Raw genomic sequence first — 15,507 nt, 5'->3', positions numbered from 1 at the left:
GTTATCTAGTATTCAAGTCGGAAAATTAATTTCCCAATTTTTGTATCCTATTGAGAACTAGTCACATTCCAGATTTATAGCTTTCAACTTTTTTTCTTCTTTGAGTGAGAACTAAATTGTAAAATATGCCCAACATTACAACTTAGGAACAGATGGGCTGATTTATTTCTAGACCTATTACAAAATAATCTTTAGGTAAGCAGTTAATCAATGCAGTGTTAGTTTCAAAACATCTGAATCTGAGGCAAATGAACTATTAAATTTAGCATGGATGGGTGACCTTTCAGGCTAAAATGTGTACCCATTGTGAAGTAAGTTATTTCCTTTCTGAATTCTAAAACTTTTTTTTTCTTTAGAAAAAATATGCTCTGTTAAATAGTGTGGCATTTTTAGCAAAATGTTAAAATTTAGTGACAAGTGGCAAATTGTAAAAGCCTCAAGGACATTAACTCCCCACTGAAAATGACCCTCTCCAAATTCTAGAATTATAAACCAGTGAACCATTGAAAAATTATATACTACTTGAGTTCTTTTTTCTTGGAGTTACAGAAAGAGACTTTAGGATGAAGATAACAGGAGTACACAGTTGTATTATTTTCTGAACATTAGTCATTAGTATGATATCATTCCTCTTCATTTCTTAAATCACACAGTAGCTAACTAATTTTCATTTGTGTTTATTCTCCCTTAACATTTCACTTCAGGCTGATACCAAGTAAGAAATGTTTTAGACCAAAAGGAAAATTTCTGTGGGAGTGATCAGGTTTTATAAGGTGAAAGAACATCTTGAACTCATAGAATCCAGAAGTGTGTTTCCTCCCTTGGTTTGCTGACAGTATGGGTATTTTGGCTTGTGGAGTGGCCCTTAGAAATATCATGGATTATGGATCAGAGGAAATAGCATGTGTGGTTTTAGTTACCACCTATTATGAATGACTTCCAAATCTATCCCAGCAACCCTGACCTCTCACTTTCTTTCTTGGCCTCTATTTCTTGCAATCTGAATAACATCGCTTGTTGGAAACATTACAAATACCAAAAAGGAACTGATGGTTTGAAGCTGATAGGAATGTGTCCTTATTTTATTTTCTTTTTTAACACCTTTATTGAGGTATAATTGATACCCAAGAAGACTGAAATGTACATATTTGAGTTTGACTTTATGAATGCACTTGTGAAACCATCACTGCAATCAAGGTAATAGATATACTCATCACTGCTAAAAGTTTCCTTGTGTCCTTTTTATTTTTGTGTGTGATAAGAACACTTATAATGAGATCTACCCTACTAATAAAATTTTAAGTGGGCAATACAGTATTGTTAACTACAGGCATTATGTTGTATGGCAGATCTCTTTGGCGTGGAACTTATCTTGCACAACTGAAACTTTAAATCAATTGATTTTCCTCTCTCCCCAGTCCCTGGTAACCATTTTCTTCTCTTCCCCAGTCCCTTGTAACCATTGTTCCATTCTCTGCTTCTATAAATTTGACTATTTTTTATATTTTACATAAGTGGGATCAGGCAGTATTTGTCCTTCTGTGGCCAGCTTATTTCACTTAGCATAATGTCCTCCAGATTTATCCATATTGTTGCAAATGGCAGGGTTTTCTTTCTTTCAAAAAAAACCCTCTTAAGTCAGCTTATGAGAAATCTACTTCTTATAAATGAGATTGACACTGTTGATCCATTGCGAGTGTAATATACTTTTTTGAGCTGTTATTTAATTAATGGTTAATTAATTAATTAATTAAGAATTTAATCTTGTTATCTGCACCCTCTTGCACCATCATGGATGTCATTGAATATATTTATTGAACACCTACCTTATAGTTACTGTGATAGATATAGGGATTGCAAGTTGAATAAGCTAGTACCTGCCTCAGGGTACAGTGAGAGAGACAAACCTATATAGAAATTATTACCATAGCATTAATAAGCTCTTCAACTATGTACTGTCAGAATACAGAGAAGTCCAATTCTCCCAGGGGTAGAGCCATCAGATGAGAAGCCATGAAGAATTCTATCCCCCACCCCCCAAAAGAGTTGAAGTGACAGAATAGATCTAGAATAAAAGAAGGATGTCAAAACAGGGCTGGTTGAGATAACAGGAGGCTTAGAAAACAAGGGTCTCAAGGACTTAATGAGATTAAAACGCAGGTCCTCAGAGAAGTATAGGAAATTGTGGTTGAAAATCAGAATGTTTTAAGTAAATAGAGGTTGAACAACGTCTCATTGTGACAAACAATCTGTATTTGGCAATATTGGCTGGAATTAGATGAAAATCTGTGGCTATGTACATGTGAAGCAAGCCAATCCTTATAGATATTAAACCCATGATCTTGGCCTCAGTATGTTTTAATCTGGTAAGCTAAACAGCTATAAATAATTTAGGGATGATTGAATCAGAAACACAGTGTAAACTTCCTTTGAAATACATCTGGAAAGGGATAAACAAGTATACTTAGTATTGTACTAACCTAGTAGTTTTGGAATTCATTAAGCCATGTTCGCAATTCAGACACAACCAAGTTGACTCATGCCTAGAAGTTATTGTCAGTTGTTATTGCTTGTGATGGTGATGGTGGTAGTGACTTTTTTTTCTTTTTAAATTTTAATCTTACTTTCTCAAGATTTATTTTTGTAGACCTGCTTTGGTCTCACCAATGTAATAAATAGACGTTCATGTTTTCTTTCTCTTATAAGACAGAAGAAAAGGATGACTCTCATCTGCTAACTTAATTGAATTATAGTTGTAATGAAATGCTGTGAATTCAATTGTATTAAAATTATTAGTTTATAAATCTGTCTTTACAGCTATACTGCAGGTTTCTTGATTGTAGAGATCAGTTCTTTCTCTTGAGATCCATGGAACCTAAAAACACAGTGGTATAAAAAAAAAAAAAAAAAAAACAGTACCAAGCAGCTAATGGCCACTTAATTGATGCGTTTAAATATAAATGAAAGTATTTTAAAATGTCACTTTGCTTTATTAAAAACTATTAATCATTATTTTGAAAGCTACCTTTTTGGCCATATCTATGTTTTTATAATCACCAAAGATTCTTATGCTCATTAAACTTCTCAGGGTGTCAAGGATAATGGTAACAAAGTAAATGCTACTCTTCTAATCTCTGGAATTAGCAGTAGTTACTGAAAATTTCAAAAGGAAGAGGATCTTTTATAATTTGAAGTTTGATTTACATTTTCTAGATTAGTGATGGATTTCTTTATTAACAAGATTCTGACTTGGGAACTGTAAAGGATGAAGTCCTTTTATCCCCTGCCAACATCTGTGTGTGTGTGTGTGTGTGTGTGTGTGTGTGTGTGTGTGTGTGAGACAGAGAGACAGAGAGACAGAGAGAGAATCCCACTCTCTTAATCTTAACTCCTTCTGGAGCCCATTTTCAGTTAACTGTGACATGCTATTACTATACATATGACTTTTTATTTTGCTGTTGCATTATAATTGCATTAGCTACTTCAAAATAATTATTTTAGAAGACTTCATCATCTAAATTATTGGCAGTATTAGAGAATATAGCTTTAAAAACAAGTAAATATACAGAATTTCACAAATACTGATTCTATTGTCTCATTATAGAAAATAACACTATCTTTTTCTTCTCCTTTATACTTGTATTTTAAAATAAATTTAAAAATTAAATCCTACGATAGGGCAGAAAACCAAATCTGATTTACTCTGATTTAGAAGAGTACTGAGTCCATTAGCTATAATACTCTCAAGTAATAGCTAAGGAAAGGTATGTCATGAGCTTCAGTTTTATGTTTGAATATTTAAAAATTATTTCAGCATATATGCTCATCAACTCTATAATAGCATGAATGTGCTTTTTGACATGGAAATATTTTCCAATTATATTTTATAATCAGCAAAAACAAGTTGTCAAAATAGAACATGTAGTCTTCTCTGTTCAGCTGTTTGAGAACTGGTTTAATGGAAAAATCACTTTAAAGGTTTGGTTTTAATTTAAGGAAGGCATCTATATTGAAGTAGTGTGCAACTGAGGTCCTCTAGTGTCACAGCTGAATATGGCATCAGCTTTTAAGATTTTGTGAATTATGTGTGTGCATGTTGGAGAAAAGGAGAACGAGGCCAAGACAGATTACGATGGTAAACATGACTTATAGAGTCAAATGAGTTTGGAAAATTAAGTTCTTATCTTTTATTTGTTAGTCAATGTCAAGGAAAATTTTTCTTTATTTTTAAAATGAGACAGGTCTGCATTCTTTCACATGCACATATTTACCAGTATCACTATAGTTGTTTTAAAGTTCAGAATCTTTTCCTTTACAAAGTTAGTTTCTTTTTTGAGGCTGTTTAGGAAAACTCTTGTTACTTTCAAATTGTTTTTGTTTCACACATTTCCTATTTGCTTGAGTAGCTGTTGTGGCACTTTAATATGGGGGAAACTGCTTGATAAAGAGAAATCGTTTAAATAAGTATTTTTTGTTTGTTTGTTTGTTTTTTTGAGAGAGAGCACAGGAGCAAGCAGGGGAAGGGCAGAAGAAGAGGGAGAGAGAAAATCTTAAGCAGGCTCCACACTCAGCTCAGAGTCAGGGCTTGGGGATGACCTTGAGATCATGACCTAAGCCAAAATCAAGAGTCAGATGCTTAACCTACTGAGTCTCAAATAAGCATTCCTTATAAATAGCAACTTTTATTATTTCTTTTTTTACATACTGTATGAAGAATGTCAGTTTATTGCTTTGTTTTAAAGTATGGCTGGCAACTAAGGATTACCAGACATTTGAGGAAAAAATAGTCTGCAAGAAAGAAAGCCAAGGGAAGTGGGGGAAAAACAAAGCAAATAAAAAAAAAAAAAAACCAGAGACAACCCAGAGAAAATAAAGATAACACCCTTCTTTTCCTCTTAATTATTAACAGAATTCTAATAACTATCTTCAGAGAGATTCAAAAGAATAATGTATCCATAATCAAAAGAAAAGGATCTATTAAAGAACAACTAGAGAACAGAGCAAAGACCTTGGAAATTAAATAGTAGAAGAGATAGGACTAACGGCCAGACTCATAGTAAATAAAACAGAAAGTTGATCTCAAGAATAGATGTAATTGTCACCTGCCCTCTAAGAGTTCTAACTAAAAGATATAGTAGAGGGAGAAAACAAAGACATAACAAATAAACTTTTCCTTGTTAATTCTCCTGCTAATGGAACATTTGAGTCTTCAGGTTAAAAGCCACACCTATTGCTTACTAACATAAATGCACAAATGCCCATACTCTAGATATACTGGACTAAAACTGTAAAAGTCTAAGGATAAAGTGAAAAAGAATCCCAAGCTTCCAGAGGGGAATAACAAGGTGTCTACAAAGAAATTAGATTGATATTGGACTTCTTACTATTAATAAAGGACAATAGAGAAATCTTTTGCCAAGTTTAAAGGCAAGAATAAGACATTTTAAGACCATGCTTTAAAATTTCCTACTCATGCCACCCTTATGAATAATTTTCTCATGGATGTATTCTAACTAAATAAAAATGTAAATACAAAATGAGTAAGAAGTATAAAAATGATGATAGCTGATGATAACCTTCATAATAGAGGTATAATTATGAAATTATAGTATCCATCAAATCCTGATGACTTGATACATTTTCTCTTGAGAGCTAGGGGTTAAGTGGCTTAGGAGTATATTGTTTTCTTAGTTCTACAATGAATATTTACTAATCATAGTATAGCAATGTGACAACCATTTCCCATCTGTCTCAGAGTGAAAGCCAAAGGCTTTACAATGGCCTAAATAGCCTTACATGATCTGGCTCCTTGCTATGTCTCTGCCCTCATCTCCTAACACCTTGCCCTTTGCTCTCTCTACCGCATGCACAGTGGCTTTGTTGCACTTTTTGAACTACTATGCAATCTTCCAGTTCAGGACTTGCTTACTGTGCCCTCTGCCCGAATCACGTATTTCCCAGAGAGCTACATGTCTTTTTCACTTCCTTTAGATTTCTGCACAAATGTCATCTTAGTGATGCCTTCCTTGATCTTCCTTCTCTACATGTAATAGCAACCTGCTATCCCACATTCTCTCTTCCTTTTCCTCCTTAGCACGTAATTACTATGTATCATATATTTACTTGTTTATTTGTTTAGCCTGCAAGAAAGGAATGTAGATTTCTTTTGTTTCATCTATAAAATTCGATAATTTAAAAATAATATAACTAATAAAAATCAGGAGTTGGGAAAGGAAAATGGGAATGTTGTAAAAGTATATTAATTATATCATCTTGCATAGCAAACACTTAATAATGTTAACTAAAATCTAACCAGCAGAATTGAAAACAGAAGTTGCTAAGGGTGGATACCTCTGGAAAGTCAGACTAGGATGAGAGGAAAGGGATTTTAGCTTTTCATGTCTTGCTCTTTCTTATGGATTTAATTTGGAGGAGGGAGTCATATTACAAATATTTTTTGAAAAATTTTCTTCAGCTTACTTTTTTAACATCAGGTTTATTGAGCTGTAATTTACATATTTTAAAATATAACTTTTTTAGTGTACAGGTCAGTCAATTTGACAAACTCAGTAGTGTAATCATCATCAAAATCAAGAACATAACAGTTCTGTCAGGTAAATTTTCCACATATTCTCTTGCAGTCAACCCGTCCCTCTAAGCAAGCCCATGATAATCAGTGATCTGTTATTCCATCTTTTTACTTTAATGTATACCTTTTATTTAATGTGGGTTCCTTATAGCCTGAATATAATTGAGGCTTAATTCCTATGTAATCTGACAATTTTTATCTTTCAGTTTAGATGTTTGCATTTACATTTAATATGATGTTTGATACATCCTAATTAAAGTCTGTTATTTTCTAATTGTTCCATTTGTTCTTTGTTCTTTTTTTCCTTTTATTCTACCAGCTTTGAGGTTGACTATTTTTTTTATTTATCTTTACTGTTGACTTATTTATACCTTTTTAAAAAATTAGTTTTAGTGATTACCTGTAGATATTAATTTAATTTTTAAAAGTCTAATTTAAAATGTCAGGGGCACCTGACTGGCTCAGTTGGTAGAGCATGTAACTTATCTTGGAGTTGGGAGTTTGAGCCCATGTTGAATGTAGAGATTATTTACAAAAAAACAAAAATCTTTAAAAAAAAAAAAGCATAATATAAACCAATTAAGATAGATAGATAGATAGATAAAATGTCAAAAAATGAGTAGAAAAGAAATCTATACAAAAATGTTAATATTGATAGTTTGGGGGATTGGGTTTGAATTAGTCTTTCCCACTTTCCTTATATCATCCCTCACTTCCCATGTTAATGGTTCTTGATTAAAAAAAAAAAATGGAAAGAGATGGAAAAAGAGAGAAACTGGGCATTCCACTGGAAGATGGCTTAGGAAGAATTAAAGAGAAATGTTTGATAAATTGTCAATTGCTGGGGGTTGTTTTGTGGATATGGAAGGTAACCTCGTGTCCATCTACCATAAAATATATTTTAGCTATTTTTCAGGAACTTAGGTATTTTGTCTTGAGCAGGAAAGGTGGTTTTCATTGACTTAGTTCTGCCTTATGTTTGAAACTTCCCAGATAATTTGGCAAAGACAAACCTGTAGAAGGTTAATTGTGCATTGCCAAAATTCAAACTCCCTCCCTGCTGTTAGACTTAGAAAACTGTAGGATCTTTGCCAGATCAATTCTGTTGTAATCATAAAATCCAAAATATGTATGTAGTGGATATTTTATAAAATTTATAGATCGTATTTTCTCTGAATAGAAGAGGAATAATAAAAATACAACTCTTTAAATTTTTATAATGTCATTTCATTCTTTAAAACAGGTTCTGTATCTGCTTTGTAATTGTATCTATTGATCTGTGACTTTTTTTTTCTTTGTAGCTACTCAAAGGTTTTGTGCATAGCATTTGAGGTACTTCAGGGTTTGCAGTATATGAACAAACATGGTATAGTACACCGGGCACTTTCTCCTCATAATATTCTTTTGGACCGAAAGGTAATTGTCAAATAATAAATTAAGTAACAAATATTTTATTTGTTAGTTGTGGTTGGAAGCTACTGAAATCAGACCCACTCTATCAGAGGGTCTTTAGAATACAAATATGTTTTAATAATACTCATAATGAAATGGCTGTATGAAAGTGATATACTTGTGGCAGTTAGGAAAAAAACAACTACCTTTATGGGGCACCTGGGTGGCTCAGTCAATTAAGTGTCCAACTTCAGCTCAGGTCATGATCTTGGAGTTTGTGAGTTCTAGCCCCACATCGAGTTCTCCACTGTCAGCACAGAGCCTACTTCAGATCCTCTGTCGCCCCCTCTCTGCCCTTCCTGTCCCCCCTCTCAAAAATAAATAAACAATTAAAAAAACTATCTTTAAATTTTTTAAGTCCATGTGTTTTTTTCACATGCATTATTCCTTTTTCCTCAAGATTCATTTTCTAACTTCATGTTTTGTTTTTCCTTTCATTCACTTTCTGAAAAGTATACATTATAGCTTCCCAGTCCACTCCTCTGAATTTGCTTTCATTTTTAAAAAATGTTTATTTATTTTGAGAGAGAGAAAGAGAGAGAGAGAGAGAGAGAGAGCACACGCATGCGTACATGGGAGGAGCAGAGAGAGAGGGATAGAGAGAATCCCAGGCAGGCTCCCTTCTTTCAGCACAGAGCTGGATGACATGGGCTCAATCTCATGGATCGTGAGATCATGTCCTGCTCTGGAATCAAAAGTTGGTCACTTAACCGACTAAGCCATCCAAGCACCCCTGAATTTGCTTTCATTTAAAGAAAGCTCTATTGACACAGAGTATTTTTCTGATAGTACAACTGTTTTGCATTTTCTCCTGTTTATTATTCTTCCTCCCTATTTTTTCTTCTTTTTTTTATTCCCCATTATCTTCTTTATTTACCAACTGTTCATACCTAGTTTCCTTTTTTATTGGAGTACCACTTCTTTACTTGGAAATCTTATGGGTGTTTAATAAGAAGCAAGTCAACCTCTGTAAGAGAATTATGGGTAGCAAAATGGTATATTTTCAGGAATAATCATACTTTCATTTTTTCATAAGGATTTAAAATAGCTTTGAAAGAAGTTTGTCTTGGGAATTATTTTTTATATTAGAAGGATTATTATTTTCCTCTGATTCTTTTCTAGACTTTTAATACAATTATGCTATGGTATTAAAAATCATAAAAGCTAAAATGGTACTCATTCATTTCATATTTATGGCAGTAGAGTATATAACCAATCTGGGTTGTTTTGAGATATAAATGTTTTGTAATGCTGAGAAGTAAAGTTCTTGAGAAAAAGAAAAAAAAATTTTAAATCAACTTAATGTGTTTTAAAGTCTTAAATATCTAAAAGGAGGAAAACTTAAGAGACTTACAAAATTTATATTTGTCTTTTATTAAGAATCTCTTGTGATAATTATGTCTTTTTCAAACAATATAAATGATTGTTGGAAATCTAGCAGATTCACTGATATCTTCATGATTTGGTAACTAATATTTTCAAGTTAAGAATTCCCATGTCAGGGTTAAATTTATGACATTATGAATGGACTTGGAACTCCTTGAAAAAAAAAAATTTATCTTGTGAAAATTACCAAAAATGTTCCAAGCAGGGATTCAATACAAATGAGAACATTTCTGCTTTTTTTGTTTTGTCAACATATCTGGAAAATTTTTATATTTTTATAAAAATATAAATTTAATTTTTTAAGTGTTGTTTTGAGATCTATATACAAGTAATTATATGTGTATATCTATACATACATGTATGCATATACATATACATATATTTGTAATGAGTATAAAGCAGGCTTCACACATTGGCAAATAGTTTTTATTATAGTTATGATAAAATACAATTTTTTCTTAATGTACCTCACTAATGGTGATTTCCTTACTTATGATACATAATGATAATTTTTCCTACTAATAATATTAAAATATTTAATAATGTCTTATTATTATTATTGTAGGGACATGTTAAATTGGCTAAATTTGGACTTTATCACATGACAGCTCATGGTGACGATGTTGATTTCCCAATTGGGTGAGGATATGTTTTCTTTTCTTCTGAGTTGTGTCTTAAACTTTGTAATATTTGATGAAATGTGTATTCTGTTAATGGTGATACTGCTTTCTAATAAAAAATTAGCTTTTCTTTATTAACATATTTTTATCTTCCATATACTTTTAAAAGAGTAGACAATGAGTTTTTCCCAGTATCCAAAATATATCTGATGTTGATATTTCATTGAATTGTCAGAGGCTAATGGACTATTGACCTTCTTTACCTTTTAATGCTTGCTAATTAATTTTATTTCATCCAGAATTAGGTAAAATTAAGGCAAGAAGGCTGGCCAGATTCTCACTTAATGTGTGTTCCTTAAAAGACTGAGAAAAATTGTTCTCATATTATTTTCTACTGTTTCTAAGTTTAATTCCTTGTTCTCTAAGATATAATTGCATGTTAAGACTCAAACTGAGTCACTGTAGGTATCAGAGGTAATAGGGTAGAAAGTCTGTGTTTAAGTTTGGAGAGGTTTATTTGATCACTTCTGATAGAATTTTAATTTATGTTGGCCTCCAAGAAAGGAAAGTTTATTTTATCCTGTTCTCAACTAAATGCTTGTGATACAGATTTTGTGTTGTATTTATTGTGTGGTTGCTTTTTAGACATTTTAATAATATAATTCTTTTATTTTTTGAGTGTTTAGTTTTCACATTATTTTCAATACATAGAAGTTTCAAAATAGTACAAAGAATCACTCTATTGCCCTCACTTAGGTTTCCCAAAGATTAACATTTCACTACTCTTGTTTTCTCTCTTTCTTTTTTCTTACACGTATATGTGTATGTTCATATAAGTACTTTTTGTATCATTTAAGAGCAGTTAATGCATATGATGGCCTTTTACCCCTAAATACTTCAGTTTGTATTTCTTAAAAAAGGAATTTTCTTACATAACCACAAAACAAGTATCAAAACAAGGAAATTAAAATTAACATAATAGTGTTATCTAATCTAGATATTTTGACCATAATGTTCGGTTGCTTTGTGATTTTTTTAATAGTGCCCATTTGCATTTTGCTCTTTGGGCTCTCTCAAATCAGTTTTGTCACTCCATTACCAAGAATTATGGTTTGGAGTCATGGCGTGTGTTTCTGCAGGAGAACATTGCTTTAATTAGATGTTTAAAAAAAGGGATTCATTTATAATTTATCCTTTTATCTTTATAAAGTAAATTGTAAGTTTCTACCTAAAATTTTTGTTAGTTAGACCATAGCTAATAATCTTAAAATAAATTGCTTAGTCATTCCTTCTTTATTTATTAAGACAACATTTATTGAGCACCTTCTCTTCTGGCTGCTGGATGTGCAAAAATGGATAAGGTAGGTTCTTGTCCTCAAGAGGCTCATTGTTTAATGGGAAAATGTCCTCTTTTGGTGGCCTATTTATAGTAAGGTACAATAAATTAATCATATAGTTTTGTATACCAAAACTTGTGGTCATAGGAAACAAGCAATTGTTTTCCAAGCATGAAAACTATCTTATAAAAATAGCCTACATTTTATTTGTTTAAAAAAAAAAAACCCTTTGAATGTAATAAGAATAAGTCCACAATAAAGCCCTAATGTCTTCTTTCCTATGTGATAATTTCCTTTTGAAGTACCTTTTAGGGAGCAATAGTCTGATAGGAAGTATGTGATTGCTGCTGCTGCTTCATGTTGTCTAGACCAATCTGTGTGAGAGAAGAACTCCAAAAACACAATGTAAACAAAAATTACTTTAATTTTTTACCTTTTACTGAAAGGTGCTTTATTTAGTGATGAATAGAAGAAAGGAAGTGACTTTTTGTAAAGCACACCAAGCATGTTGAAGAACCACATTTGAATTTAAAATGCTTGGGTAGAATGGTCTTGTGTGCCATTTGTTCTGGTTTACTTTGAAGTCTTGAACCCAAAGGGTCTGACCAGAAAGTATCAAAGAGCAAAATGTGAAACATTAGCCAGGAAAAATAAAGTGATCAAACAGCTAAGGCATGAAAGAAAATATTTACACCAGAAGAAGCTTGCCGTTGATTCAAAAGACAAATATTGAGGAACAACAAAGTAAAATGTTAACATCTGTTTCAGAATATTGTAAAGAGTTAGAAATTGGACATTCATTTCAGTTGGCCAGTAGCTTAATACCTTGTTAAAACATCAAACAGATGATGAAAGCCACTTTTGTTTACCTCACTAGTCATACTTAAGGCAGAGTTCTGTTAATTTTCTTTGAGTGTTGAAATGCTATGCTAAAGAAGAGACACTTGTTAAAAGAAGAGTGTCTACATTTAAAACCAATCCTAGGGTTTATTATTTTTATTAATTAGTTTATTTCTTGATTTGAAGGGAAATTCAAATTTTTGGAGCAAGCATCACCTCTATGCTTCTAGAGATTACCGGTTGGAAGTTTTAGGTATAATGATTTACCCATAGCATTGCTTGATTTTTAACTACCCACAGCATTATTTTTGGATGAGATATGCTGGAAATCAGGATTAAAAATAAACAGTTTGCCTTCCAGATGTATTATGGTGATGATGATTAGAAATACAGTGTTGTATTTGCGTCATATTTTCCATTTTTATAAAAACATCTTTAGGTACTCACTAATATTTATAACAGTTTGGTGAGGTAGACATTATTATTCCTATTTTCAGATTAAGAAACCACAGTTCTATGTAGAACTGAAACTGGAATACAGGTATTATAATAATACCAAAGACATACTTCTTCCACTAGGCTGCAATTGTTTCCAGAGATGTCATTTAGAAGAGCAATATGATCACGTTAGGGTAAAATAACGTAATAGAAATTTGTACATGAGAGAAATATATGAGCAAATTAAAGGTGGATATTAGTAGCATCATCGTCATCATCACTGTATTAAAATGGAAATTTAAAAACCTAATTTACCCATTTGAATTTAAGGTATATTCTCTGATTTAATTGACTTATATTTTACATGTCTGTTAAGTACTGGCCATCATAGTGTGAGGAGGTGGCTATAGACTGACACAGGAAGAGAAATGGAACTAATATTTGAGTGTCTACATTGCATATATTACATAGATGTTCCATATACTTATACATTTTTATTGTAGTCATTATTGCAGGGTGCCATAATAATCTAATATCCTAGAATTGAAAAGGCCAGATAATTGTGCTCATGACTAAGTCTGATGATAAATGAAGAAAGGGTATGCACCTATCCAATAAGTAGGGCAGAATTCTACTCATTTTCATTTCTAAAGCTGTTTGTGTTTCTTTTAAAAAAATATATTTTTTTCTTTTGAGAGAGAGAGATGGAGGGGCTGGGGAGGGACAGAGAGAGGGAGACACAGAATCTGAAGCAGGTTCCAAGCTCTGAGCTGTCAGCAGAGCCCAACGTGGGGCTTGAACTCACAGACCACAAGATGATGACCTGAGCTGAAGTCAGACACTTAACCAACTGAGCCACCCAGAAGACCCTGTTTTTGTTTCTTTTGTTTATAGGCAGTAAGATTTAAATTTAGTACTTCTCAATATATCTGAAACTTATGTACTGTCTGCTTTTTAAATCACCTGTAAAGGGGCATCTGGGTGCTTCAGTCAGTTAGGTGTCCAACTCTTGATTTTGGCTGAGGTCATGATCTCATGGTTTGTGAGATCAAGCTCCACCTCGGGCTCTGTACTGTCACTGCAGAGTCTGCTTGGGATTCTCTCTCTTCCTTTCTCTCTGCCCCTCCCCTGTTCACACACACACATCCTCACTCCCACTCTCAAAATAAACAAACTTTTAAAAACTTGTCTGTAAGGTATTCTTAATGGACATTTTTTAAAGGAAATGTTATTTTTTTAGCACAAATTAACTGAGCATATCTTACATTTAAAATGTGTTGGTAGTTGCAGAGGATTTATAAAAGTGAATATGATACACAGATGCCCTCAAATTGTGGTTTTTTTGAAGGAGGGTAAATTTTTGTTTACTAAGTATTATAAACATAGAAAAAAACAAAACATAAAAATGGGTAGTATTACATATTGTGTATAGTCCATTACATACATATGAAACAAGTAAAATAAGTATCTTATAGTCATTAGAGAACCATAAAGATACAGATAAAATATCATGGGGATTCACTGAGAGAAGAAATAATTTCCATCTCAGCAAATCAACTTAAGGTTTTATGGAATTATTCATAAAATGAATTCATTAGAAAATTAAAGTTAGAAGTTTGACACATTTTATAGAGTATACTGTTTATAAAGGCTTTGTCTGTTTTTAAATGTTTTATTTATTTTTGTGAGAGAGAGAAAGCACAAGTGGGAGAGACAGAGAAACTGAAGTGGGCTCTGTGCTGACCACAGAGAGCGGATATGGGGCTCAAACTCAGGAACACGAGATCATGACCTGAGCCAAAGTTGGATGCTCAACCACTCAACCAACTGAGCCACCCTGGAGTTCTAAGGCTTTGTCTTTTTTATTAAATAAAATGGCTTACATTTTTGAGTTTAGAAGACAGAAGGTAGGTATTTTAGTCTGATAGGAAGATATTTTACACAATAATATGATTTTCTTACCAATTCCTTTATATTTGCTGTTGAATTTCCTGCTAAAACTTTTCCTGTTCTTGGGGCATCTGGGTGGCTCAGTTGGTCAAGTGTCTGATTCTTAATTTTAGCTCAGGTCATGATCTCATGGTTTGTGGGTTTGAGCCCCACATTGGGCTCTGCATTGACAGTGCAGAGTCTGCTTGGGATTCTTTCTCTCTCTCTCTCTCTCTCTCTCTCTCTCTCTCTCTCTCTCTCTCCCTCCCTCCCTCCCTCCCTCCCTCCCTAAATATTCAGATGGCTTAGGAAATCTATAAACATAATTTAATAGAGTATATATCAGTAATAATATATCAGAAGTAAAATTCAGTCATTTCTCTGGATTCTTACAAACATCTGATAGATTTAACATCATAACATTTTCATTAAATTTTTTTCTTAATAAAAAAGAACTATGTGAATACTTCCTTAGTGTAGTGAAAATCATCCATTTATCTATATCTGCCTGTTATTAGAAAGAGAGACTGATCTCAACCCAAAGTTTTCAGGTTTTAAACAAAATATTTATTAACACCACTGTCATTTGACAATGTATTCCTGGTACTAATGAATGTAGTTGCACAAGGAAAAGAAATCAGATAAATATCAACAATGGAAAGAAGGTAAAATTATTATTTCTCAGTGAAATTACTAGAAACAAAAGTTCTAGGAATGCAAGGTTGGTTAAACATCAGGGAATCAATGTATTTAAACTCATTAGCATATAAATGAAAAGAATCATATGTTCTGTTTGTAATAAATACAGAAGAGGTATTCAAAACTTTTCAAAATTTATTCATGGTTAACACCAATAGAAATTTTTGTGCTAAGAGCTATAATGATAGAAAGGAGGAAGCAAAACTGTTACTTTAAA

General features: G+C 32.5%; 1 protein-coding gene across 4 annotated transcripts in view; it reads left to right on the top strand.

Annotated features, from left to right (window-relative positions):
- The window catches only part of TBCK (TBC1 domain containing kinase), a 225,352-nt gene that overhangs the window by 57,544 nt on the left and 152,301 nt on the right, over nt 1–15,507 (top strand). For 3 of the 4 annotated variants that reach the window (XM_078445834.2, XM_078445835.2, XM_078445836.2), the window contains 2 exons: nt 7,891–8,005; nt 9,993–10,066. In XM_078445834.2, the coding sequence (XP_078301960.1) occupies nt 7,891–8,005; nt 9,993–10,066 (189 nt within the window). Of the gene's footprint in view, nt 1–7,890; nt 8,006–9,992; nt 10,067–12,643; nt 14,570–15,507 lie in introns of those variants that run through there. The other variant, XM_078445837.2, reaches the window with a different exon arrangement.

The sequence above is a fragment of the Panthera onca genome, chromosome B1 (assembly GCF_046562875.1).
Source record: "Panthera onca isolate mPanOnc1 chromosome B1, mPanOnc1 haplotype 2, whole genome shotgun sequence".
Lineage (NCBI taxonomy): Eukaryota > Metazoa > Chordata > Mammalia > Carnivora > Felidae > Panthera > Panthera onca.
Note: the sequence above shows the minus strand (reverse complement) of the source record. Positions and strands in the feature narration are given on the sequence as shown.